The sequence below is a fragment of the Heliangelus exortis genome, chromosome 4 (genome assembly GCF_036169615.1).
Source record: "Heliangelus exortis chromosome 4, bHelExo1.hap1, whole genome shotgun sequence".
NCBI classification, from domain to species: domain Eukaryota; kingdom Metazoa; phylum Chordata; class Aves; order Apodiformes; family Trochilidae; genus Heliangelus; species Heliangelus exortis.
The window spans coordinates 30,251,397-30,278,322 of record NC_092425.1 but is presented as its reverse complement, the minus strand read 5'-3'; the positions used below and the strand labels follow the sequence as shown (position 1 = coordinate 30,278,322).

Genomic DNA, 26,926 nt, shown 5'->3' with positions numbered 1-26,926 from the left:
ATAATAAATATGTTTACACATTAATTTTGCAACTTGTGTAGGGTCAAATAAAAAGGGCATCCTTCATCATATGCTTAATCCAGTATGTTTGAATGAGCTATCAAAACAGAGCAACACAGAGGATCAGGTTCCATAGCCACCAAGAACAAGATGCTAATTACAGACATGTCCATCACACACAGTATCCTGGTAGATAATGCTAATGACTTCTTATTTAAATAAAGATTTACTAATCTTTCATAATGAAGAATTTCACAAGGTAGTAAACTCAAGTGGATGAAATGAGTAATGAAAACTTCTTTTCTAGTGAAAATTGAAAAAGCACAGTGGAGGAGTCCTTGAAGGACCACGGTGAGGTAAGTGTGGATTTGCAGCCTCTGAAGTGTCACAGGTGGGCAGCTAGAAGCAGCAGCCTGTGCAGGGTTGCAGAGAGGGGCAGCCGTGGATCTGCAGCCATGGAGAGGAGGTGACTGTTCCCGCAGCAGCCGTGACTCTGTGTGCAGCCCAGGATGGAGCAGTTCCTGAGGGACTGCGCCTCCTGGGAGGGACTCATGTCACTCCATGTTGGAAGAATGTGAGGAGCCCTCCCCCCTGAGGAGGAAGGAGTGGCAGAAACACCGTGTGGGGAACTGACCCTGAACCCCCCCCTGCCCATTCCCTGTGCCCTGAGGAGAGGCAGGAGGGAAGGGATTGAGGGACTGGGAGGGAGGGAGAGGTGGGAAGAGAAGGTATTAATATCTGGTCATGTGTTCTCTTTCTCCTTGTAGATTAAATTAGTTCTTTTTCTTCTCCAGTTGAACCTGTCTGGTTTTTGCCCATTACTGTGACTGGAGAATGAGCCCTATCCTTGTCTTGATCAAGGAGCTTTACGGTGGATTTTCCCCTCTCTGTCCCTCAGTGGAGGTGGAGCGTGAGTGAGTGGAGGTCCGGTTGGTACTGGCTGGGCCAAACCATGACATCAGGCCAGCCCTGTTTGCAGCTGACCTACAGGCACTGAATTATCTCATTACTTTTTGGCTCTCCATGCCAAGTCTCAAATATAACTTCAGGAAGAAGCTGAATTCATAAAACTTGGTAAGAAGGGCAGCTACTTGTTTCAGATCTTCAGTAGCAAAATAATATTCACCTGAATAATATTAACCTGAAGGTGAAATGATTTCACTTTGAAGGTGATAGAGTATTACACAGAAATTACAATGGCACTGGGCAATAATTTCCAGTCAAGTCTTGCAAAAAGAGCTGCCATATGTATTGGGACAAAATGAAGTAGCACAAACAGTTCCTTTCCATCTGTATCGTAGCCAGTATAGTGATCCGCACAACCTATTCACAATTTATTCTCCCTTTCATCAGGAAGCATTCAAGATTTGTTTGAACTATAAAGTGCAAAGTTTACCCAGCCTACCTGGCTTGCTTTGTAATTAATTGCTACTGTGGTAGCTGCAGCAGCATTGCTGGAACACATAGCAAATCTAAACAGGAAAGGTGTCTTTGCCTTATCAGCAAATTAAGGGTTGTTTTTAACACCCCAAAGTTTCTAGTCCTGATGCACGTGATTGCACAGAGTCACAGACTGGTTGCAGAGAGTTGCTGCTTGGTTCTATTAGATATCTGGTAATACAGATATCAGAAAGGGATCTTGGCTAATGTCCAAGTTTCTGCAGGGATAATAAGCACTGGCTCATGTGCTTCAATTGAGTTAGTTCCTAAAAAAAAACCTCTGAGACCTCCTGATTTGTTAATGACAGATGTGCTATGAATTAGACTGAGCTTTAGTAAACGTAGAGCCAAACAGGACCAAAGCCCTGATGACGTTGTGCAATTCTACTGCAGAAGTGAGTCTGAATTTCTACCTTTGCCATGTAAAAGCACTTGTACCTGTGGCAGATGCTCCTGCAAAGTGCCAGGATTGTCTTGAAGAAATGACACACCAAAGGTCATCACAGATTTTAAATTAATCACAGAGTATTTTACCATTCTGCCTTTTTCAGGAGAATTTAAAGATTACCCATAAAAGCACTGATATAACAGGAACAAATTTTGTGGGGAGAAGTAGATTTTTGAGAAGGTTATGTCTGATTTATTGGCAGATTATTGGAGTACATTATCAGAGCATGGTGTACATCAATAGCACCCTGCTAATTGCAGGTGCAAACCCAGCACCTTTCCTGGGGCTAATCCTGTACTTGTGGGAGGACTTCCCCTCCTGTAACTGCTGGTGTTACAACGCAGCTAGAAATGCGAGTGCAGTTAAGATTTATTTTTAAAGAGGTCATCGAGTTTGCAAGAATTAATTCTGTGTGGGGAAATTAAAAAAAAAACAACAAAACAACAACAAAAAAACCCCCAACAAACTCCCACACTTAAAAAAACCAAAAACAAAACAGCAAAATAACAAAACAAAACAACAAAAACACAACGTGCAAAAAAAACCCCAAAAAACCCCAAATCCAGAAAGGGAAGGTGGAAACAGCTCCCGAAGCAGGGATTCTTGCCAAGATCCAGTCCCGGCAGCCCCATTGAACCCGTACCACACACAGACACAGACACAGACACACAGACACACAGACACAGACACACACACGTGCCGTTGCCAGGGTGGACCTTGGCATTTTCTTCTGGTTTCTTCATTACTTATGCGACTCCGCATTGGGCAAGGCTCAGCCTGGCCCCTGGAGACGCAGCGCCAGCCTGCCAGGTCCCCTCTCGCCGCCCAGCCGAACCCGCGTCCCGCATCTCACGGACCCGCAGCCCCGCCGCCGCCTCACCCCCCCTGCTCCCGCAGCCTCCCCTCGCTCCGCGCCCTCGCACCCGCCACGGCCCGAACCAATGTCCCCGGCCCGGAGGGGGGCTGGCGGCCAGAGGCACCGTCAGGCGGGGGAGCGGAGCATGCGGACCCCCCTGCCGCAGGACGGAGAGTGGCGGCGCCCCTTCCCCAAGCCAACGGTCCCCAGGCCTGACACAGCCCGGCGGGCGCGGCCTGTGAGCGGGGCGGGAGCGGCGCGATGGGGCTCGGTTGGGCTTGGTCGGGTTCTGCTGGGAGGGGAGCGTCTCTCGCTGGCGGGTAAGGATTAACGGGACCCGCCGAGGGGGAGGCGTGGGTAACTCCAGCCGCGGCAGCGGGGATCCGGTGCCCACGGGAAGCTCTCAGCAACCGGCGCCGCCATCCCCGGGAGGTCAGGGGTAAAGAAAAAGGCCCTCGGGTTACCGCTGAGGGGAAAGGGCGTAGAAGGCGCCCGGGCCGCACCGGTATGGTTTGGGAAGGGATTAGTTCTTTTTAAGGCCTTGCAGCCCAGCATTTCAAGAAGCTCTTCGCAACACAAGCGAGTATTTTTATTATTAATATGTTTTTTTCTGTATGACTGTTTATACTGTGGGTTGATGGGGGCCGTTTCTCACAAATAAAGCAGAGCTGGGAATGGGCTCGTGGCTCACTTTCTGACTTTCGCTCACATTCCCTTCCCCTCGGGGAAATTGCAGTCGATTCCTATTGATGAAGTTCGGTGTTCTCCGCTAGGCACGGAGCCGGGCAGTGGCAGCCGTGGTGCGCAGGGCGCTGGCGTCTCCGGTTTGTTGAGGTGACATTTGTCTTGGGGGAAAGAGCATGGTGCATAAGCCGTAGCAGCAGCAGTGTGTCTGCAGGTCAGCAAAAGCGGCTTGGGCAAAGAAGTCAGAACCAGTAAATGGTAACCCAGCAAGTCTTGAAAGTCCTGACACTACAAACATTGGTTCACATGAGACAGATTCCAAAAAAGAGTATTTTGTGTTCAGCTGGTGAAGGGATTTGAGCTCCAGGTCCCTCTTAGGTGCTCTCATTGTTTCTGTGTAGTCAATTACACATCTTCTCATTAGTGTAAAACGTCCTGAAAGCATTTATGATTTGTTTCCTTTCCAAACACAAGAGGTTTGATTTGATCTAGTTAATCTGGTACTTTAGAACAGTGCTTTTCTTTTGATAGGGCTGCTTGTTTTGTTTCAGTATGGCTTCATAAAATAAATTTACATTTGTTTTATGGATCCATCGGTGCTGTATCTAGCACTAGGGGTGTTGGTGCTTAATTCCCACCAAAAGACAGTGTGAGGCCCAGGACCTCTGGAAAGAGATAGTTGTTGCAGGATGGCTTTCAGTTTGGAGAAGCAGGTGCTGGGAAAGGAGATACGGGGAGAATCAGATGTGTCCTCCTCTGGAAGAGCTGCCAGAATTCAGGAAGCAGCACTGTTTGGTTGTTTGGAGAAGGCAGGACTGGATGGGCACTAACCTTGTGCTGGTTTTGGAGAAAGGAGGAATGGGCTGAGCATCAGATATATTGGGGAAAACCAGTTTGAAGAGGGGAATGCTGGCTCTGCATGGGGCATTTCTTGGCTGAAATCGAATCCTGAGGAATGTGGGGGCATGCAGAGAAAAAGCTTGAGAATAGTTGTATTGAACTAAATTGTGTAGCAAAAGAGAAGATGCTTTACTTTTGTCAGAGTATTGCTGCCTTTTTTTTTTTTTTTAATTTTTAGACAGGCAAAAAGAACAAACTTTGCTGTTCTGTAATACTAGTCCTAAAATACCCAGAAGTATTTGTCAGTACCAGGTCCACGTCTGTCTTCCTGTGCTACAGCTGCTAAATTCTTCACGATTCTCTTGTATCATTCTTCTTCATTCAGGAAAAATAGATTAGGGTGTGTTTTAAAAAAAATCTTTGCTTTGTGACTAATTTTGCTTTGACTTAAATAGCCCTCCTGAACATTTAACCTGACTTCTAAGCCTCCAAGTGTCGTCCCAAATGCACATTATAGCAACCCGAGCAAATGTGTTAAATCCAAGCACTGTGATGGATATGTGTTAAGTAGGTTTTAGGTGTAATTTAAATATTTTTTTTAAATTCAACTAACATGAGGGCTTTTTATTTTTCTCGTTCTTGAAATGCTTTTTCACTTTGAGGGAAGGTAATTTTTATTTTACTGTTAATGTGTAGAAAATTTAAGAAATTCACATGGGCTTATGGTATATTGTGTAATAACTTCAGAGACTGTTAGAATGGATTTGCTGCATTTAAAATTTTGCTATTTAGGTAATACATGAAATACATTAACACTTAGATGAACTCTACCATCCATTGTTTAGGAACAGATATGCATTGTTTAGGACAAGCATGTGAGAAACACTGCTACTCTTTTTATTAAGTTTGGAAGTGATGATGGCTGCTTTGAAATTTTTGTAGTGTCTTTTTATTAATGTAGAATTCCTAGTTAGAGCTACTGTTTGGTTTGCAGCAATAATGCTTCTCATTAGACACAGAGAATCAAATCTCTGCATATAGTCTGTTTAGGATAATTTATCATAAATCTCTGGTCACTTGGAAACAACCAATCTTTGTATCTGAGTTAGTGTAAATAATTAAGGCAAGAAAACTGTTATAAAGACTTCTTGATTACATGTAAGATGAGAGACTTATAGAAGTATAGATGATACATATATATATATATATGGGATTAGAACCTATACAAGATAATAAATTATATTGAAAACCTGAACATTAAGAGAAAAGTGTATTACAGTGAAAAAATGTCATGAAAATTTCATTATTCAATGCAGACTTTTTTTAATTTTTGCAGAGGCAGCAGGATTGTCACTTGCAGCTACACAGTCAGCAACTGGAAAAGAGCCAGGTTCCAGAAGTAACTTAGGGCCTTTGCATGAGAATGTTATAAATGATACTTCAGACTGGAGTGAAAAGAAAATTACAGACGAAGAAGGATTTGTTGAGCAAAGAACAATGACTCTGACTGAGAAGAGTGGCTATCCTGACACTGTGTATGTAAATGCAGCAAAGATTTTCCAAGTCATTCATACTGAGAAGCCCAAGGAAAGAGCATTGGTGCGGTATGGGGATGGCTCATTATCTCCCATGCTAACTTTCAAACATGAGTATTCCCAGTGTGTATCTTATGAACTGGCTTTCAGTGCTCTAAAATGTAAGTACAAAACATTTCTAGAAGTTGCCAACAGAAATTATACAGCAGAGAATATATGTAAAAACACAGTCTTTAGTTTCTACCTGATCCCCTGCAGAGATCAGGGGAATGTTTTGTTAAACTACAGGTTACTGCTAGAACTCTCCTATCATTTAGATATGTAAATATTTCTAAGTGTTGTTAGGATGTAATGAAATGAAACATATAAATTCTATAATTTTTGCTACAAAGGAAGTACGTGGACTTGTTAATTCATGATGGTTTGCTCTTAATTTTAATGATGGTTAAGCTTGCAGCTTATTTTTTGGCAATTTTCAAGTTTTTATTTTTTTTCCATAGAATCTTGTAGATTTCATAGTGTAAATTGCCAATTTTTTTTTTTTTTTTTTTTTTTTTCCAGATCAAGATCTTCTTGAAGAAATTTTGTTAGATAGTGGTATTTACCCATGCCACTCAATAGTAAGTGAAGAGGAAGTGCATTTTATGTATTTTGAGTTGATGTAATTAGAATCTTTTCAGAGGATTCTTCAACATTCTTCAAAAAAACCCACCACTTGTTGTTCTGAACTACATGGTAGCCTGTGACTGAAACGTTGCTGGGCTCTTTAGTTAGTTGTCTAAAGCACCAGTCTCCAAGATACTAGATAAAATTGTTTGTGAAATTCTTGAGCACCTTACTGCTAGGAATCAAAACTTTCAAAGAAAGAGGAGTGAACCAAAACAGTGTTAAAACTTGCTCAGTCATGTTTTCCATGAGCCAGTCCATGTGTTTCCCTTCCCTGCTGTGTTACCCTGTGAGTGAAGAAAAAAGTCATGCTCCTTTCCTGTCCCTGGGAACAGGAAAGGAAGGAGTGAAGCCCATCAGACAAAAGAATTTCATTCCCTGGGCAAACTGTGTTGTATACAAAATACTGTACTGGCAAAAATTATTCCCATTTACTCTCAACATATTTCCCTTCTTTGACATGCAAAGAAAATCTAGACCTGACAGAGTAACCTGCTGTTCATTCCAGTTTAGTTTTGATGCCTTTGAAAATGACAAGATGAATTTGAACTGATGTGATTAGTGGTGATGGATATGAGCAGGCAGATGATATAAGACGTTTGATTTTTGGCTTGTTTTTGTAAGAAATAAGATTTATGTGGTAACAGTTCGTATTTGGTGGTATTTCCCTAGTAACTTGAATTTTCTAGCTACTTTCACTCAGAGTTGTTAGAGAGTTAGATTTTCCAAAGGTGTAAGAGTGGAAAGAATTTAATGAAAAGAGGTAGAAAAGAGTAACTGAAGTGCTGTTAATTACTGATCCTACTAAGGAGATGCTTGCTCCCTGTTTTAAACATTTGGCCATAGGAAGGAGATTTTACATATGTCCCATGGTCAACACAACTGAGCTTATTGGTTGTTACATACTGAAAATCCCACAGGAGACAAACTGATAGACAAGAAGTTTTTGTTACCTCAGTTATTCTAGAAACTATTAGAAGTTGTTTAGATATTGTATATTATTTGCGTGTATAGTGAATGTTTTTAACTTTAATAAGGTAAATTTAAGCTGTGTATCTGTTTTTAACTTTGATAAGGTAAATAAATTTTAAGCTGTGTATCTGAGTTTCATGTTTCACTAACATGAAATTCATGTTTCCTAATGAATTAATTTCATATTCTCACAAATCAGGGCTTCATTGGAGTTTTTAATGCCTCTCACGTGGGAGACTACTTTTTGATATGGATCTTCTTATGCAGAATTAAGTCATGTTTTGTGTCACTTTCTCTGTCCTGTTGCTTCTCTGTTGCAGCCAGATGAATTAACCAGCTTGCTGGTTGTGATGCTTTATGACCTACAAGACCGAAAATTTAAAGCACGAAAGATTTTTGATAAAGAAGAACCTGTAGAAGAGATTCACCAAATAGAGGATTATCTATACAGGTAATACATGCTAAGAACTATTTTGTTTATAAGTATTAGCAGAAATACAGATGTGTATAATAATATTACAGATGTCTTCAGCTTCAAATTTTGTGTGCTTTGTTCCAATTTTTAATGAGAACATAATTTGATGGGAACTTCCACATTCCTATAGTTAAGGAAAATACAGCTTTTTAAAAAAACATCTTTATATTGTTAAGTACTTTGCTAAAAAAGGTATATTATTTTGGAGCTGTTGAAACATTTTTCATACAATTTTAGAAGAGTCAAGATGTCATGGAATGGAATAACATCCATTTACTTAGTAATACTTATATTACAGAACTTTGTTAAATATTTATTATTGTAATTAATTAGTACAAAACCGGAAGATACGTAAAATAAACATTTAAAGTAGTATTTAAGTATTTCTTTTATCAGACTGTTGATGAACTCAGCAGACATTTGGTTTTCTGTATTTTCTGTAGCATCTTGTAAAATGAAGCTTCACTTTTGGCTTCCGTTTCTGAGCAAGGTAGTGTTGTAAAAGAAATATTTCATGCTAATAGCTATTGTAATCACTTGCAAAGTTTAATAATCTTGTGATTATGCTTGTGTAGTTTTAAGACCAAGTTGGCAGCTGCACTAGCAAGATACCGCATCAAACATGGTGCTCTTTCAATTGAATCCTTTCTACCAGAAACCGTACGGAAGCAGGAACAGAGGGCTTCTGCATTACCTTTATGTGTTTGGGTAAACACATTGAAAGTCAGGTAAGGTCTTTAAGGTATCATCTAATATTGATGGGCTTATAGATGAAATGATACAGTTTGCTACACACTTGTTTTAGAATTGCCAGTTTATATTATTACCAGTAATTTAAGTTTCTTATCGTAAATTCTGCTTTGTTTCTGCTTTGTCCTGCGACTTTGCCTCATGCTTGTTTGTAGTTTTTAATCTATTGCAGTAGTGGTATTAATGAACTGTAAAAAGTTATGAAACGTTTTTTCTTCTTACTATTCTTTTGTTTGTGTGAGTCTTTCACCAAATAAATGAAGAAATAAATTTTAAAAATCTCTGTAGGCGAGTGAACTCTGTGACAAAACAGAGAAAGAGAAAACTTGTTTAAAAGTGTGTGCATTACTCTAAGCCATAGTGGTGGCAAAGAGTTTTAAGAGAGATGCAATACAATAGTTAGTACTGGATATTATTCTGGATAGTGTAAACCTGAAATACATTTTTTTCAATCCTTATATTTGGTGGGCTATTCTACAAGTAACACTGGTGTTCCCAGTTCTGTTCTGTTACACGAACAGTACCAGGATAGCTTGTCTTTTATTAGACAGGTAGTCACATGTTTTATCATGTGTTCAAGAATTCTGTTTTCATAGTCTTGTGTTGGACCAATGGTCTGTGCTTAGGTTATAGGCAAGATAGAGAAAGTGTCTTAATCTGGTTGTGATTTTGCACCTGTTAACTAAGACTGAGCTGAAAGCTGCTGTGCTGACCCTATGGTTAATGCACCATATCAGCTTACGGTACAACCTGAAACTCCAACGAGTCTTAGTGTATATACTTTAAATCTTTATGATATTTGAATTGCAAATGTCAGCATTTATGCCTTTATTATATTTACACGAAGATTATTTCAGCTATAAGCCATTAAATTCATTGGCAGGCTGGTCTAAATTGAAAGCAATTGAAAGAACTGAACTGTTCCAGCAGTAAGTTTGCTACATGGTCTCCTGAGCACAGGGACATTTATGTTTTGATGCTTTTGAGTCATCCTCTGGAGACTCATACCTCCTTCTTAATCTTTTTTACCAAACATTAACTTAATTATTTCAAACCTGAATTTATGTGCCTAAAATAGTGATTTCCCCTCCTGCATTAGACAGCACTGCATATTTCTTTTAAAATGTATAGCTATATATAGATACACACATATACACAAACACACTTGAAAAAGAACAGACAAACCATATCATCAATGTGATTATATTGCTTAAGTAACTCTTGAATATTTAATGGACAGAGTTGTATGTTAACAGCCTTCAAGATGTTTTCAGGGAACTGGAGCAAAGGGGATTCAGAAGAGTTCAATCTGTGTCAGACTTGGACCATTACACGTACTGTATGGACCAACACTGCCCTGATGTATTGGTTTTTCCTTCCTCTCTTAAGGAAGAACTGCTTAATTTAGATATTTTTGCAGACTGCAAACTCGTACTGCAGGTGAGTTGATGTCACTCTTGAGTAATGTGAACTGCAAACTAATATAATGCCTTGCATTAGAAGAGGTCATGTATTGTGTGACTGTTCTGTTCTATCAGTCAGGAAGCAACATACTCTCATAAGGTTTTGGACATTTTTAATAATCAGAACGTTAGAAATTGTTTCACTTAGTAAATTTAGCATGCAAATGTTAATGCTTATAATTGATAGCTACAATTAAGTTAGTAGAATGTTTTAAATTCAATCTTAAAGCTGTTGAAATAAGCACCAAAAGCGGCCAAAGAGGCAGATTTCCTTCTGAAAATGTGGGGAAAGTTTCTACATATATCTATATGCATTACCACCTGTTAGTAGGTAATGGTATGTTAATATATCTTGTTCTTTAACTGTATCTTTGGAATGAGGGCAGTACTTAGTATTTTGTGCAGTGTGGTTTTTAAATCTACATAACATCCCCTGGTATTTTTCCTGACCTGCCATTATTATCCTCTCCGGGCAAGATTGGTCAGAGGTTCCTATTCTAGAGCAGTGGTGTGGAATAACCATGCAACAACACACAACCACAGATTGTCTTAAGTGTCTGATGATTCTTGAGCACTTAACAGAAACATTTCAAAGGGCATTTTCACTTGATACTTAGCATTTGCTTGAAATTTAGCCCTCAAAATTATTACTCAACTTAGAAAGTAATCCAGTAGTCAGTATTTAATTTCAGCATGTGTATTTTGAATGGAAGACTTGCAGAAAAGAACTATACACGACAGATTATAGATCACAGGAACAAATGCTGGGTATTACTACTTAAGACTGTCAAAGTGAGGGAACAGAACCCTCAAAACTCTGTCTTTCTCTGGAAGGGTAGGGGGGGGTACTTGAGTGCTGTATCAGTTCACATCAAATGTGAACTGAAAGTTGTGTTTGTTTTTTTTTTTTTTCTCCTTGCCCTTTATCATCAGTGTTTGCCAGATCTGGTACAAGCATAGTACCTGTGGCTTCTATCTGCAGTCTTTACCTTGTGTAGTAATTTGGTGAAGATAATGCTGGACAGATCTCTGTCTCTTCATCACCTGTAGCATGAGATCTTTTGTTGAGAGGTCCCTGTGCTTTCTGCATTCAAATCTGCCTCTGTGTTGTTTGAATGCCAGCAAAATCTTGGTCTTCAATTAAGCCCTGGTAAGGGCTTAATTTCTCATGTTAATTACCACGAAAAGCTGTGTGAATGGTTTTGTATTTCTCTGTTAAGCTGCCTCTGAGGATGAGTTCCACATATTGTGGCCTCTGTATTTCCTGGAACGGGCCGTTGCTAGGAGTTCCTCCTTATGGAGATGATACACACATTTCTTTTGCCTACAGATATTACACTTTCTTATATGTTAGTTAGATTTATTTAAATTTAGTAACTTAATACAGTGTTTCATTTTGTACTTAATTCTGTACTAGCAGAACTGTCTATCTCTGATTACCTTTTCTCCTGCCTCCTTTTCCCTGTGTCATGAAAATGATGAAATGCTTTCCCAGTTTGGAAAAGAAGTTTGGCATTCACAGGAACCAAGTTAGTTGTCCATACTCAATTTTTGTGTCATTGTTTTCTAGGATAAGTCTCGCAGCCTTGCTGTGCACTCTTCACAGGCGCTGCTGAACATAGGGGACGACATTATTGTGGCTCACCTGGGTTCCCATCTGACCATTGCCCATTTGTCAGTGCTGACAAATTACAGCACATCCAGTATTTTTGTTTGTGGTGTGAAATCTTCAGAAAAAGCAGAAGAACTGAGGAGCTTGTTCAGTCACATGGAATGTAAAAGTAGGTGTTAAAGCAGTTGCATAAAGTATTGTGTTACAGATGTTTAACTATAAACATGACACAGTTCTATCAGAATTCAGAGATCCATTCTTTGAGGACCTGGGGAGAGCTGCAACAACTTATTTTTTGTCACAAGGTGAGCTGACAGCTCTTCAGCTGCAATCAAGTTAATAAAAATTTGCAGATTAACCATGTCATAGAATCAGGCTCCTGAAATGTCAAGGGGAATTTTTTCCATATAAATAGTTACTGTTCAGCAGATGGTGTAGCTGGGAAAAAAGTTCCATTTATTTGGTGTCTTTGCTGGTGCTTTTAGTCCAATTTTCAGCTGTTTGAGAGTGCTACTGTAAAGCGTGTGCACTTGTCCAGTTTAGTCATAGGATAAAATAGGAACAGAATGCAACAAGATTCTGGAACCCCATTAGGAGTCTTTTCAGTGGAAAATGCTAAGGTCTAGCTAGTCCTTCAGTTTGTTTGAAATCAGCAGGACACATTATGGAGGATCTGGGTCTAGCTGTATGGAATTCTGTTGAACACCACAGTCTCTTCACATTTATCACGTTGAAATTAGGCTGGTTTGCTTGCATGTAGAACTTCCAAGCTTTTCAATTTTTTTTTTTCAGATATTCACTTGTTATATGAAGACTTCACTGATATTGACCCAGTAGACCCAAGACTTGAAAATGCAAAAGTTATTTTGTTGCTACCACAATGCTCTGGACTGGGTGTTGGCAATCCAATAGACTTTATTGTCAATGATCATGGAGGTAACTTTTGGCACAGTAGCTCATGCTTCCTGGTTGAAATAGTACTGAAGTATTGTGGGCTGGACATTGTAGCAGCTTCAGTAAATGGTATAACTTTATAAAATACCCTTCCTTTTAGAATTTTATTTTAGTATAAACTATATATATTAAACACCGTACATAGTTCTGTAAGTATAATGTATGTGCAGGACACCATGGAAATGTAAAAGAAAAGAAAATAACACAGATGATTTTTCCACACAAAGTGAGCAAGTGTGTATTTGGACTATCCTGAAATTCTCAACAAGAAAAAATCTCTCTAGGTGGCACTGAAGGATTAACAGCATTTTGTAATGTCAATTTCTAGTCAATAGTATAATGTTAGAGGGTTGTTCTGGGGAGCAGAGTATATATAGCCTTTAGATAGAAAATTTATTTCAAGATACCAGTGAATATATGTAATTTTCCCTTGAATATATTTCTTTATTGGCTGTTTGTATAAGTCTGTTCACTGTACACTTTTCATTAGACGGGTGAAGAGGCAAAGAATAATAATTTAGGCATTTCTTGGTATTGTAACTCATAAAGCTTACCTTTCCACTGCACCAGTAATGAACTGGTCTCTTGCCAAAGCATTTTCTGCAAACAGCCAAGTTTTAAGACACTCATACATGCTGCATTAATAAATTTACAACTCTTTGCACTTAGATGCAGGCTTGCTAAGAGACCTTTTCCAAGGATGTGTATCTGTGGATAAACTCAATATTCTTGCTGAGAGGCAGCTTAATGAGTTGATGCATGCAATGAAATGTAAGTGTGCCAGCTTGTGGATTTCTGGGGTAATCTTATACTATGAATTCCATTGCACTGCCACCTGGTTTTATAGAGTTAAAAATGTGCTGTTTATTAGAAGTGTAAACAAACCCCATAAGTAACGCTCTCCTCAAGTTTGAGGGTGTATCTGTGTCCTAGTGTTCACCACCCAGTAATACAATAATCTTTGTCACTGTATAGAGAACTGGCTTAGTTGTACTCTGATTTGGGAAAGTTGTCAGTGGAGTCTCTGCCACTTTCCCTCTGCCTGCTGCCACTTTCTTTCTGGCTCCTTTGGTTGCTGTGCAAAAAGACTGGACAGTAGCCCTGAATTTCTGCTGAAATCTGCAAATAGTTTAAAACATCTTCATTGTTATAAACCACTAGAGATTGAATACTAATGTGTGCTGGAGGATATACTTTATTTTTAAAAATTACATCAAGCATAATTTTTATGCTGGTTTCAGTCTTCACTAAACCTGTTTGTATGAAGAAAAGTTGTTTTCTTTTTTGTTTGTTTTGTAGTTAACAAAGTACAAGCTATTGTTTACTGCACTTGTTCAGTTTACTCAGAAGAAAATGAACTAGTAGTGAAAAAAGCACTGGAATCTCGAGTGGAAGGAAATAAAGTAAAACCATATAGGTAGGCAATGAGTAGTTTTGTCTACGGAAAAATTAAGTATAACTTCAAACAGTAGCATAATTGTAGCATAACCTGTCCTAGACGGATCTGTGTCTCTCATTAGATTCGTGTTTAAAATACTTTTTGCCATCTCTCATTCAATTAATGTTGGTGTTACAAGCAAGTATCATCTTTGTGACTTTTTCATCTAATATTTTTGTTTCCACCTGAAATCAAGCTGGGCAGAAAGCATGACTGGTTGGAAAAAACATCATGGCAAGCTTCACATAGAGCTATGGCTTTCACCCTATTGGTATTCAGAGAATGAAGTTAGTTTAAGATAAAATGGAGATTTGAACTCAGGGAACTCACAGGCATGCTCTCAGCTTCTCACCTAGAACAATCAGTTTCAAAGGAAGATATCAAGTCTTAAAATGGAGAATTATATAGAAGAACAAGAACCTCTGCTGTAGGATTGCTTATCCCTGTACTCAGGTGAATGAATTCTGGGTGGTCAGGTTACAGTAAGAGAACGTCCTGTGCACTCACACAAATACAAATATCTATTGAAAAGGTATGTGTGTTGTATATGTTATATATGTAGCTAAAACTTCCCAGCTGTCACCCCTGTCAGATGGAGCAATTGTTAAAAGACTAATGGATACTTTCTGGATTTTTTCAGTCACAGTAGATGAATGCAAACAGTTGGCACTTTGCTTGCATGTAGATACAATAGTTGGTTACAGGATACAACTTAAAAGAGTTTAGTTGCCAAAAACACAAGACAGAAATACTTTGTTTTTAGAATTCATACTATCTTAGGTGTTAGTGAATTGGCCATCGTGGTAGTGTGGTTCAAGATACCATTCAGTGAATTTAAATTTGGAATGATTAAAATGGTAAATGTTAACTGTGACTGGTCCAAAGAATTTTACAAAAAAGTATGTTACACATAATGCTCACTGATGATGATCAGATACAGTTTTGCAATGCATCAGTGAGGTAAATTTGAAAAAACTTACTACAGATTGGCATTTTTCTCCTAAGATGATAGGGAGATATTATAAGCATGTACCTAGTAACGTGAGCATACTCTTAGTAACTCAAAGCCAACACCTCTACAATTTCTATATACTGCTCAGCATTTTCAGAGCCTTCCCCAGCTTTGTGGACAACTTGATAACTTAGTAATTGCAGACTAAAAAAAGAACTTAGTTGCTATTTGTCTTCATATGTATCTATTATCTGGTGGTTAATATACTTACTTACTGGAAAAAACAGAATTAGTTCTGTAAAGATTAATTGTTGTGTCTTTCTTGTAGTTTTTAAAATTGAGGATTATTGGCTCTGTAAAGCTGTTGCTGAAAGACACAATTTGGAAATTACTTTCAGTATATATTTTAAAATTGCTTTTATATCCTCAAGCATTATTTTCTTATTTTCTACAGGCTTATTCCTCCTGTTTTTAATACTCGTTCAAATTCAGATGCTTCCACCGAGTTGTTTTTCAAAATGGAGCCATCAGAATCTTCCAGTGGTTGCTTTCTAGCTATTCTAGAAAGAGAGGTAAGCTAAGAAAATTACCATTTAAAAAGACTTAAAACAAATATTGCCATTTTCTACGAAAGGATATATGAAATGAAACATTTAAAAAAATATTCCTGGCTGTTTTTCAGTTGACTTAAAAACAAAGAACAGGTGAGCAGTTTAAATGTGCCACTTCTAGAGTTTTATGCTGAGTACAACTTCCCAACATGTGCCTTTTCTTCTGGAGTTGTTTGTGGTAAGGGCAGTTTCTCATTATACACCAATGCTAGGAATATCCAGAGGTAACACATCCTTGCTGTCACACCTTGGAATGAAATACACAGCTTGGTTACTCATGAATAATGGTGTCCAGTAAAGTTGTTATGTCTGGATGTGTCACCAAGATTTGACAGTATCCAGCAATGTCACCCCTGGCGATTTGAGACTTCATTATAATTTGAATAAAACAGGTGTGAATATCTTTCCTTCCAAAACTAAGGCATATGTAAATCTGGCCTGAAAGGCAGGGGGCTTTTGCTGAGTAAATGGAAAAGATTGGCCTGATTCCTGAGGAAGGAATCCCTTGAAGGGCTCGTTTGCATCTCTAAGCATCAACATTTTCCTCATGTATGAAAAAAGCAGGACTTTTTTTTCACCAGAAGAAGAAGGGGGGGAGCTAATTTGAATTTCATTGAAAATATGAGACCTTGTTCCATTATTTGTATCACTTTCTATCATACTGCAATTACAGTGCTTGAAAGAAGCTCGTGTCTTCAGGGGAATGGAAAGATTTTATCAGAGGAAGAGAATCACACATGAAAAGGCTTTCAAGTTATCTGTTATTGATCTCCTTTTCAGTGTAAAATATTTTTTAACCTGGCTCCCTGAGCTAGTAAGTTTTTGGTAATTTTCCTGTGTACATCTGTCTGCCAGATTCTCTTTTGTTTCAGGTAGCTGATTTATTTTAAGTAAAATTCTAATGCAATTGCTCCAATTTTTTTTTTGCCAATTTTTAGGTGACTCTGGAAATTATTTTCTGAAAAGCATAAAACATGTACTTGTGATTTAAATGAAAGTCTCTGGTTTACAGAAACCTTCTAGGCTAGATGTAAATAGTTTATTTCCCATTGCTTCTCTTTACATATTTGGATGTTGACCTGGTTCCTAGTTAATCCAGTTTGAGAGTTCCTTGCTTATACATTATGAGCAGGGATTTTCATTATCATGAAAATTATCCCTGTTTGATGTTGTTGATAACACTTCTGTATCTTGGTTACTATTTCTGATACAGACTTTTAAAAATATAAATGCATGTTATTACAGGCAAGTTACAGAGCAAGTCCATGTGGGAGATGTAGTACAACCTCTAGAATTATTTTTCCCTTTTTCAGGCCTGTAGAGGGCGAAGTATCAAAAGAGCAAATGCTCAGATCCACAACACGTTCATTTCATGTTATTTCTTGAATAAATAGTTTGGTTAGCATTTATCATGGGATTTAAAGCTTTCTGCTAGATTCTGCCATAGTTTTCTCATGGAGTAAGTTCTTGGGAATCTCCCATTGAAGGATGGAGTTTGTAGTTCTGTGTTGTGGCTAAACTTATTGTTTCCTTTGAAATTTTCAGAAAGATCCTGAGAATGTGCCTGCTAGTGAAATTTTGTCTCGTGCTGCATCTCAAGGACTACTGGATGGCATTGCTGTAAAAAAATCAAAGGAAGGGAAAAAGCAACGGAAAGCAACACAGCACAGACGTAATATCAGTGGTAGGGGTATAGAGCCAAAGCCTGCAGAGTTCCTTCACCATCCACCTGTATCCAGTATTAAAGCTGAAGTTTCAGTGTCTAAAGCAGTCAGTAACATAAACCAAAAGCACATGAGCCAAACAAGCAGCTCTGTTCAGCTGAAGAAATCTATCAACCCCATTTCAGACAAAGCTCTGCCTGAAGTGCTGAAGCACACATCAGATTTGTCACCCGCAGGCAAGGTGACATCTGAAAGACAGACATTTGCTAGAAAGCCCCGTGCAGAACGTAAGAAGCTTTCACTGAAGACTGTGGAAATTGTTTTTCCTCCAGCACTAACACCACAAGGAAGCAAACCCAGGATATCAACTCAGCAGTGCTTTCATTGCTTGACTAAAGCAAAGGCTGCCAGGACACTTCTACAGCCTCTCTCTAAAGGGATCAAGCCACCTGTGCGTAGCCACATTCACCCATGGCTGTAAGAATCTTCAAGCTTTGTCCCTACCTTTACACAGAAGGTAAAGATTCGTGCATATATATTAATCAATACACATAGATTACAGTGTATCTATACGCAGGATAATCTTGCTGTGGACAACAGACAGATTATTGGGTATTTGTGTGGAAATATCCTTGTTAGACAGTAATTCTGAACACTTTAATTACACACAGTAATTTCACTTTAAAGTGAATGTAGCTCAGCTACATAGGACCGATAGGCCACTGGGGAATGAGGTCCAAAAATACAAAGTTTTGCTATACATTTTGAAATTACAAGTTATAGCATATAGGATTTCCCCCCTCAGCCTGAACAGAGCTGGAAGAATACTCGTATTTCAAAATTATTATTATTATTATTCTTTTTAATACTGTGGGATTGCATTTTTCTTTACAAGTGCTAGATTCTGTTTTTGCAAGTTACTGTTTAGACTGTGACACACAGGAAGTAAGCCTTGCACGGTAAGCCAGGCAGCTCACCTTGATTTCTAAAACTAGAAGTTAACTTTTGTACAGACAGCTGTCCCAGTACACAAAACCCCATGCACAAGCTTTCTAGTATTTACTCCCTCGGTTTCTACTCAGGAGTGCTTGACAATTTTAACAATGAAAACCATATAAAAGTCTCAGGTAAAAATACTGAATTATCATCATAATGTCATGTCAGACTATGGCATGATGTATAACTGCTTTATACCACCTTTCTCAACACAAGTAGTTCTTATTTGAAAAGAGCTGCTATTGTCAAAATAAGTTATTTTTAGAAATTTTATTGCTAATCAGCTGAATAATGACAAAACAGAGCAGACTGTCTTTGGAAACAGCTGTGAGTTTCTAACCTGCTCTCTCTTGCTAGCAAATATAAAACAACTTTAAAATATCTACAATAGCCTTATAGCCTGAGCAGGGTATAAAAATGAAGCATAGATACTTTTAACAAGAATCTGATTTAGTGCTAAATATGGAGAGTATAAAGAAAGTAAATGGTAAACAAAGACAGAATGACAGAAAGAGGAACCTCAGGCATTGCATTTATTTAGGTTATACTGTTGTAGAAATGAAACAAAGCATAACAATATAGAAAAGCAAAGGTAGCTGTGTCCCAGAAGAGAAATTTTCCTCTACACAATCATTTAAGATATTTGTTGCCAGTAGTGTAGACAATATTGTATGGAATCTTGACCTATTTGACAAACAAGTTTGGATTTAGACCTGCCCAGAGAAAACATTTTAATATCTATTTTTCCTCACTGCCAGCCAACATAGGCAGATCAGCACTACCTTTAGAAGAAAGAATGTGAATGGTAATACACCAGCACTGTGGGCAGCTGGCTGTGTTCATCAGATCAATATCATTGTTTAAAATCAGTGAAAATTTCTTTTAGCATTTTAATCTGAGCCAGCTGTCCTAATCAAAGGGATCACTCACCTGCTGTATATCCCTGCAAGTAACCCGTGCTCCTTACCTGTTCCAGTAAAAGGATGAACTCCATCTGTTCTTGTTTCTGAACAAACAGTAGGGATACAACTGGATCTGTTTGCTTGCAATACACAGAACTGGAAAAATATAATTTCCTATTTTATTTCAAAAACATCTTGTAGAATGAGAGATCCTACATGTTAGGAAAATGAATGGAATGTCAGGACATCTCAAGTTTGTTTTTTTTTTAAATGCTTGTTAAATGCTTAAAAGAAATTCAGATTGTGCAGCTAGAGACCTGAATTCTATTTTTTAAAATAAAAATCTATCATTCATTTATTAAATGTAATTAAAACTGCTTGTGAAAGAACACACAGATGTGTTTGTCTGATGACAGCATTTCTGGGGTACTTTGCAGTAACATACATGATGTCCCACAGTTGGCCCCATCTTGCTTTTTCTTGCATCTTTGAAATGTTGTGAGGCTGAGCCAGTTGGACTCTTGATGTCTTACCAAGAATATCAAAGAGCTGATAATGAAGATTGTGGTTCTGCAGGTCTGCAGCTTATTTTGTATGCACTGAACATCACATGGTGGCCACCTCTGGGACTGAGTTCAGCTGGCTCACAGGTGGAAGCCTGCATGCTCAGTTAAACACCTGGATGACTTTTTCCAGTACAACCGTATCTCAGGGAATTAATTTCTTTGCTTCTGGTTACATATTTGTGATTTTTCAGCTAAAAACTGTTGATTCAACCTTCTAAATATAAAACTGTCCACTGTACTGCTATTGTTTCTAAACAACCAGAATGTTTTTCCCTCCCCTCAACCACTATGTGGTACAAAAGAAATAATTTCCCAGTTTGATGGATCAGTAACAGTTGAGACAGTCATTTTAAGCAGCTAAATTTATTCTCAGAACAGATTACATTTAAATGTGGAGAGGTGGTCAACAGCAGGGAAAATTGTTCTTTTCAATGTCAATCAGGTGCTTTATGTAAGACTGAGCTCTGCTAATAAACAGTGGGTATATTTCCTTCTCTCTTATTGCTGTTAAAAAAAAAAAAAATCAATCCTGCTTTTGCTGACTGTACAGCACTAGCACTAGTTTTAGCAATGTATTAATTAACCTGCCCAAGAAAGGAGTCATGGGGTTAATGGTAATGCTCAAAGGCAGAGCCCATATTAGCTGCTGAAATAAGGAAGTTCATTTTTCCATGGGTGACTAACAGTTTTAGATCCCCAGTTAAATGATCTATTAAATACTTGATCAAATTAGAAGAAAAGGATGTAGAACTTAGTGACACAGAACAGGTGTAAGCTATTAGATACTCCTCAGCTTTTCTTCCTCTGTCACAAACGGGTGTGTTGTGTCAGTAGGTACAGGCAACAGGCACAGGAAGAACATCCCTCACATCATTTTACTGTGAATTGATTCCATGCCCTTCTGTGCAATTTTTGTTATTCCTGTTTAACAACTCTGTAGGTGGCCTCTGTTGCCTGATACCTCCCACAACCCCTTGCTCCCCTTCAAATTAAATAGTAAGTGGCTTAAATAAAACCTACAGTCAGCAACTGCAGATTTTGAAAGAAATGCTTTTATCTCTTAGTCATTGACTGTAAATATACATCTCCTTGCTTCTGCAAGGGAGCATATTAATGACATGACTGGCGTGATACTTACCTCTAACTTACTACTTGCATTGAAAAAATTAAGAAATTAGCTTTGCTTTTCATGGTTTTTCTACAGACTTAAAAAAAAAGTGACTACAAATAATTACAAAGCCTGCCTCTTTTTAGGCAACCTATAGTATACAGAATGGAGAATGTTACAAGAGCATGTCCAGTAAAGACAATACATCAACATAATAATGCAGGATATTTCAGTAAAAATAGAATAAATAAAATAAAAATATTTTAAGCTGTATTTAACAGGTTAATTTAAAATATGGCAACAGACATACAGGGCATAGTGAACACAGTGGCCTGCCTATAGAATCACTAGGTATTATAAAAAAATGCATAGGTAACTGAAGGGTTGCTATAACATCAACTAAAACAGCTCAGACATACATACCCCATATACACGTTTTTGGCCATGGTAAAAAGAGTGTCTTAAATATCGTTTAACAGAAGATAACTGTCTTTGCAATGTTAGGCTCTGATTCTGCAAACACCTGGGTGTATATTTAATCCTTCGGAGAATAAGGAGCTCTACTGAAGCAAAAAGGCCACATATAGTCAGACCATTAAGCACACTACTTAAATATTTGCAAAATCAACATTTTGTTAACAGACACAAAACTCTTAAAACATATATTGCCAAGTGACCTAGGGCTTTTCAGATACCTTTCTGTCTTCTCAGCACTCCCTGCAATTGCTCACTTTGCTAGTGAAAGCTAACTAGATGTTCACAGCCTTGACAACACATATGGAGAAGAACCTTTACACGCTGCTGTTTGCCAAGTGTTGGTTTAGTTTAGAGAGTTTGGATCTCTCTTGGGAAGAATAAACACTGTGCAGATGCAGCTACAAAATTTATTTATATTAATTAAAATTGGCAGGGCTGCGAGGCTTGGGAGGGGAAGCAATTGCTTCAGTGCCTGGGGTGCAGAATAATGGTCATAGATTTGAGAATGGCAGAGGATCAGCTCTTCAGCAGGTATTCCAGAGAGCTAAACTTAATTACAATAGTTGCACAGCTAGCTTTCACCTGACACTTGCTTATACATCAGGCTGAGTTTAGTTTAATGATTTTTCTGCATTTTTCAATGCAGAAATTTCTTGAATCATAATTTGTTCCCCTTGCATTCCTGAGTTGTTCTGCTCAGGTGTTGCTGGTAATTTCTTTGAAAAGGGAAATAAAAATAAATCAGTTTGTTGATAACAGTCTCTTGCATAGTAAAAAAAAAAAAAAAAAAATTGCAGACTTGGGATACAGTTACAGTTTGGAACATATCTATAAATGGAGGCAAAACATTTTTAACACTAGTTAAAAAAGATTTTTAATGTTCCATTTCCAAAATTTATACCAATCTGCAGGTCTAGACAGAAGATGGCAAAGGAGAGAGACTCAAGATGCATAACTGCATTTGAAAATCAGCCTGAGGTACAATTTTAAGGGGCAGTACTGGGCTGATTTTTTCAGGGTCTGCAGTAGTGTGTAGATCAAAGCAATTAGATGAAGCCTTTGGAGCAGAAGCATTGAAATCAAATTGTACCACCTGAAGCACTATCCTTTTTGAAAACTCCTCTTCCTATTTTGTCACAAGAACATTAAAGGGAATTTCACAGAATTTTATAAATAATGGGAAACATGATTGTTATTCTTGTGGCACGTTAAGTATTCAGCAACAAACTGTGTGGGGAAGGGGGAATTGTGCAACCAGATGCTGAAGGGAACATTTCATCAAACACTTGTAAATTTCAGGTATGGAACGTTTTAGTCTCTATGAGACTCTTAAGACAGAAAAATTACTGACTACTTCTTTCTTCTGATTGGTATGAGACCTGCATGAAAGACATGGTGTCTTTGATGAATTAATGCCAGATTTAGGAGAATAAATTTAACAGCCAATGGGTGCATTTGCATATTTAAAGCTGAAAAGCTTCAGTGGATCATCCTGCAAACTCAGTTACTGAAAACAGTACTGGATTTTTCAGCACTGGTTTGGTATTAAGCATGATTCTTTAAGACCATAATGTATAACCAGGAAATAAAATTATGACACCATGATTCAAAAGCATGTCAGGGGATGTTAAAAGTGGTTGCTAGACCAATGCTGACAAATAATTAAAACTAACAGGTGTAGTTCTGTAGAAAGCCAAACTTGGTATTTAATCTACCGTAACTCAATGGTAGCTAATACTTGGTACCTACTCCAGTGTTGAAAACAGAGCAAAGTGCTGTAGGATTTAAGATTGGTTTGTGACAAATCCAACTCAAGACGGTGAAGCTATCAACTTGGGCATCATTCACTCCAAGGACTTTAGCATGAGTTCACTGGGAGGGATGTGGCCATATTCTTTTTTTTTTTTTTTTTTTTTTTGTGTGTGTGTGTGTGAGTTCAGGTAATGTTCATGTATTTACAATCAAAACAGACCTTCCATTGCTCATGATGTAACTCACTGACAGCAAAAAAATTATTCATGCTTCTTTTCATATCACAAGATGGTGGCAAAAACGAGAGAACATGCTTGTCTAACATTGTTTCAATAAGGATAAATTCTCTGAAGACAAAGCATCAACAATTTAAAATGGAAGGCCAGACATCAGTCAGTTCATTTTCCTTAGTGTAGCTACTGTTATCTTCAGTTAAATGTTAGGAGAATCTTCTCTCTGATGCAGCTATGGCATCTCAGGGACCGGGCGTTTCTGTTTCAAAGTGTCAATGAGGGACAACACTCCTCTTTTTACATTAGTTGTAACTCTTCGAGTCACCGAGTCTGCAGGAGGTGGGGGTGGTCGCACTTTCTGTGAAGGGGGTCTGGCTACTAAGCACTTCTGATACCGTAACTGCAACAAAGCAAAAGCATTCTGCTATCCTTACTGTATCCAGTACCTTCACAGAGCATTTAAAATACATTTTTAATACTTGTGAAACATTGTCAAACCTCCATTTTGGCCATGATGAAAGCCCAGCTGTCAGTCTGGGCAGAAACTACACACAAAGCAGATACTAAATCATGTGACAGCTTTTGAAAACTCAATAAAAAATAAGTTTTCTGGGTTCAGCTATTCCAGAACAAGGATTATTTTCACTACATTGTCACTGGGTTATACAATGCAACTTCGAGCAAAATGTTTTTCAAGCATTAGAAAACATGTGTAGTAAAAGAAAAGATTTCTCACTTAACACAGAGTTGCAGATGTTAGGAGGGAAGGGGCACTGTTCACTAAGCTGACATTTCAAATTTAGAAATACATGGGTTTTGTTTGATTCAATATATCAGAATCCCAGTTCCTATTTTTATCTTAATTTCTTTTTCTGCCTTGATTCTGCAAATCTGAAAAGACAGCTATTTATGGAGGTAGTGAAAAATTTAAGTTCTATTAGGTGGCTCTGCAGAAGGTCACTTACCATACAAGCAGCCTGAACAGCTTCTGATACATTGCCTGCATTTGGTTCACACCAAAAAACATGGCACTCAAAGTGCTGGTTTCCTGCATCCATAATGAAGGCGAATGTGTGAATGTCCTTCCCTACTCCCATAAAGGACAGGAACCGCACACGACACTCCACCAGGATTTCCTCTTCATTCTGGTTATGAAATGAATTATTGATTATTACTACTGGATAGTTTGTGAAACTTCACTTTCAATTGGAAGTTGATTAAACGGGGATGCAGACTGATGCAGTGTTGTGGAATTCCTGTCTATCTACCTGAGTCACCCAGTGTGCTCAGTCCTGGGCTGGATCTCCCCTTCTAGGCTGTCACCAGAGGACCAGGACTTTGGGTGTAGCACTGAGCACACTGTGCATGTCAAGTGAAGACACAAACCAGCATGGCTATCATGACCCCACAACATGCTCCCCTACCACTGGTATGTAGGTAAGTTGGTTTGGTACTCCATCACCAGACATATATAGAAGACATTATTTGAAAGTTTAGTTGTACTAATACTCTACAGAAAATACTCTACAAAAGAACAGTGATGTGAAATAGATTTTAACATTACTCTTGGCTTCCTTACTAAGAATAAGGGAAACAGAATTTAGAATTTAGGACTGCTACTTAGGGCTTAACCTACATTTTAGCCTCACAAATACTGGAAAGAGTAAGAATGAATTTGTTTTAAGTATCCAATAATTAAAACAAATATTTGTGAATTAGTAATTACAACAATTTATATTTCTGAGGCCATGCTTGGAAGGGTAAATAAAAGTGAGGCTGATACAAGCAGTAAGAGTGTCTGCAGATTCTCATCTCTGGGAAGAAATAAAATGCAAAATAAGCAAATGAAATCTAGTGCAAATGAATTTCTACTGGTGTTTATGTGTTCCTTGCTTTCAGTACTCATATTATGTTAAACATGTTCTAAACTAGACAGGCTGCCTTACTGCTTCATTGATGACTGTGACAGTAGCATCAGCAACATTCATGGTAACTGGCATCCAGTCTTCTTTGCTAGAGGAAGCCATTAGGCTCTCAATGGCATTGTTCAGAGTATCCATTCCTAAAACAGAAGAAAATGCAATAATGAAAAAAAAAAATAATGAGTATAAGCAAACAACAACAAAATATTTGTTTTCACATGAGCACATTTGTTTTCACAGGAGTACAGAAAACAGATTGTTTTGGATGTCTTATTAAAATTAATTTTGATGATGGAAGGAAGGTTTTTCTTCATCTGCAAAACCAAAACAGGTGCCACCGGCTTAGAAAAAACAGGATAACATCTTGTTTAGCTGCTGCACTGTTTCAGTTCTCTAGGGCCCTTCTCATTAGTAGCAGAGCTCATATTCAGAGAAAGCAATAGAAATAAACTCCACCCTCATAGCAGCTCTCAAATTATTCTGGTTGCAAAACATACGTTCCAGTGAGGCCCTGAATACCAGATGTCTTCATGACTCAAGTCGAAGAGTATCTGCCCTTTGAAAATCATGCATTTACACTTCCCTAGCAGAGCCCAGCCCTTAAGAATTTATGCAAGGTTTTTTTGAAGTCTCATAACAAATGTTACATACCAACAGGTTTAGCTACAGGGAGCATGCCCAGGTACTGGACGTGGAACTTCTGTACCAGTTCTGTCTTTGGTGTTGGGAAATCTACTGCATGGGAACAAAATTCAGTTTCTGTTCATAAGGATTCATCACAGGGAGAACCAGTTTTATATCATCAATAACATGAAGCAATTTACCCAGTAATTGTCTTCTAAAGGTACTGTATTAATTAAAACAAGTTTTCACTCCCTCTGACAATTCTCCGTAATTTCTAAAGGAATTAGGGAGAGCTTGGAATCACCTAATTCTTGATCTATGTCAAGAATAAGGTCAAATTATATTGCTGTCACATTAAAAGCCATAAAATACAGATAAATGTGCTTCTGAGACATACAGACAGAAGTTTCACTGCAAAACTATGTAAAATCTGGAATCTGATTTTAATACCACCCCTGTTAATATCTTAAACACAGTCTATACGTAAACAATATTACTGCCAGAGCAGACAATTATAAAGTGGATATACTGAATAGAACTAAGGTACTCAGTATAAACTGGTGGATTTAGAAGATTGTAATTTTCTGTAAAGCTAACACAAAGTAAGTTTGTTCTCCTGGAATACTTTCAAATCAGCAGCTATTAAGCTATGGCTGATAATGACGAGCAAAAGCAACTTGCTTTTACCATGCTATAGAGTGTGCAAAAAGACCCTTCAATTTGATGACAATCTGCTTCCACCCCTTTCTTTGGAAACTGCTAAAATAGGTGCTGAAACATGGGAGTCCTCCTCCAACAGCTCCTCTGAAACCAAGTGATTAACCAGAGCATATTCTATTTGTAAGGAAGATTTGGCCAATTTGTGGAGTCTCAAATCAGAAGGTATTTTGATATGAAAAGTTGCCACAAATGAGTAAGACTGATTTTGCAATGTTTGTTATTTCAAAATGAAAGAGAAAATGCACAAGTTGACATAGCTGAGCAGG

General features: G+C 38.1%; 2 protein-coding genes across 14 annotated transcripts in view; one reads left to right on the top strand and one right to left on the bottom strand.

The window, feature by feature from the left end:
• The first annotated feature begins 2,756 nt into the window (after positions 1-2,756).
• Positions 2,757-19,647, top strand: NSUN7 (NOP2/Sun RNA methyltransferase family member 7). The gene is made up of 12 exons (XM_071743665.1): positions 2,757-3,064; positions 5,605-5,964; positions 6,365-6,423; positions 7,762-7,892; positions 8,492-8,644; positions 9,923-10,106; positions 11,700-11,910; positions 12,534-12,677; positions 13,365-13,466; positions 13,995-14,112; positions 15,540-15,657; positions 17,242-19,647. The coding sequence occupies exons 1-12, from the start codon at positions 2,830-2,832 to the stop codon at positions 17,839-17,841; spliced, it is 2,415 nt and encodes an 804-aa protein (XP_071599766.1). The 5' UTR covers positions 2,757-2,829; the 3' UTR covers positions 17,842-19,647.
• Positions 19,648-20,171: 524 nt separating this feature from the next.
• APBB2 (amyloid beta precursor protein binding family B member 2) overlaps positions 20,172-26,926 on the bottom strand; it is a 169,070-nt gene continuing 162,315 nt past the window's right edge. For 10 of the 13 annotated variants that reach the window (XM_071743668.1, XM_071743667.1, XM_071743677.1 and 7 more), the window contains 4 exons: positions 25,968-26,051; positions 25,341-25,456; positions 24,360-24,539; positions 20,172-23,794 (listed from right to left, as the gene is read on the bottom strand). In XM_071743668.1, the coding sequence (XP_071599769.1) occupies positions 23,627-23,794; positions 24,360-24,539; positions 25,341-25,456; positions 25,968-26,051 (548 nt within the window). In that variant the 3' untranslated portion in view covers positions 20,172-23,626. The remainder of the gene's footprint in view (positions 23,795-24,359; positions 24,540-25,340; positions 25,457-25,967; positions 26,052-26,926) is intronic. The other 3 variants (XM_071743674.1, XM_071743675.1, XM_071743676.1) reach the window with 1 other exon arrangement.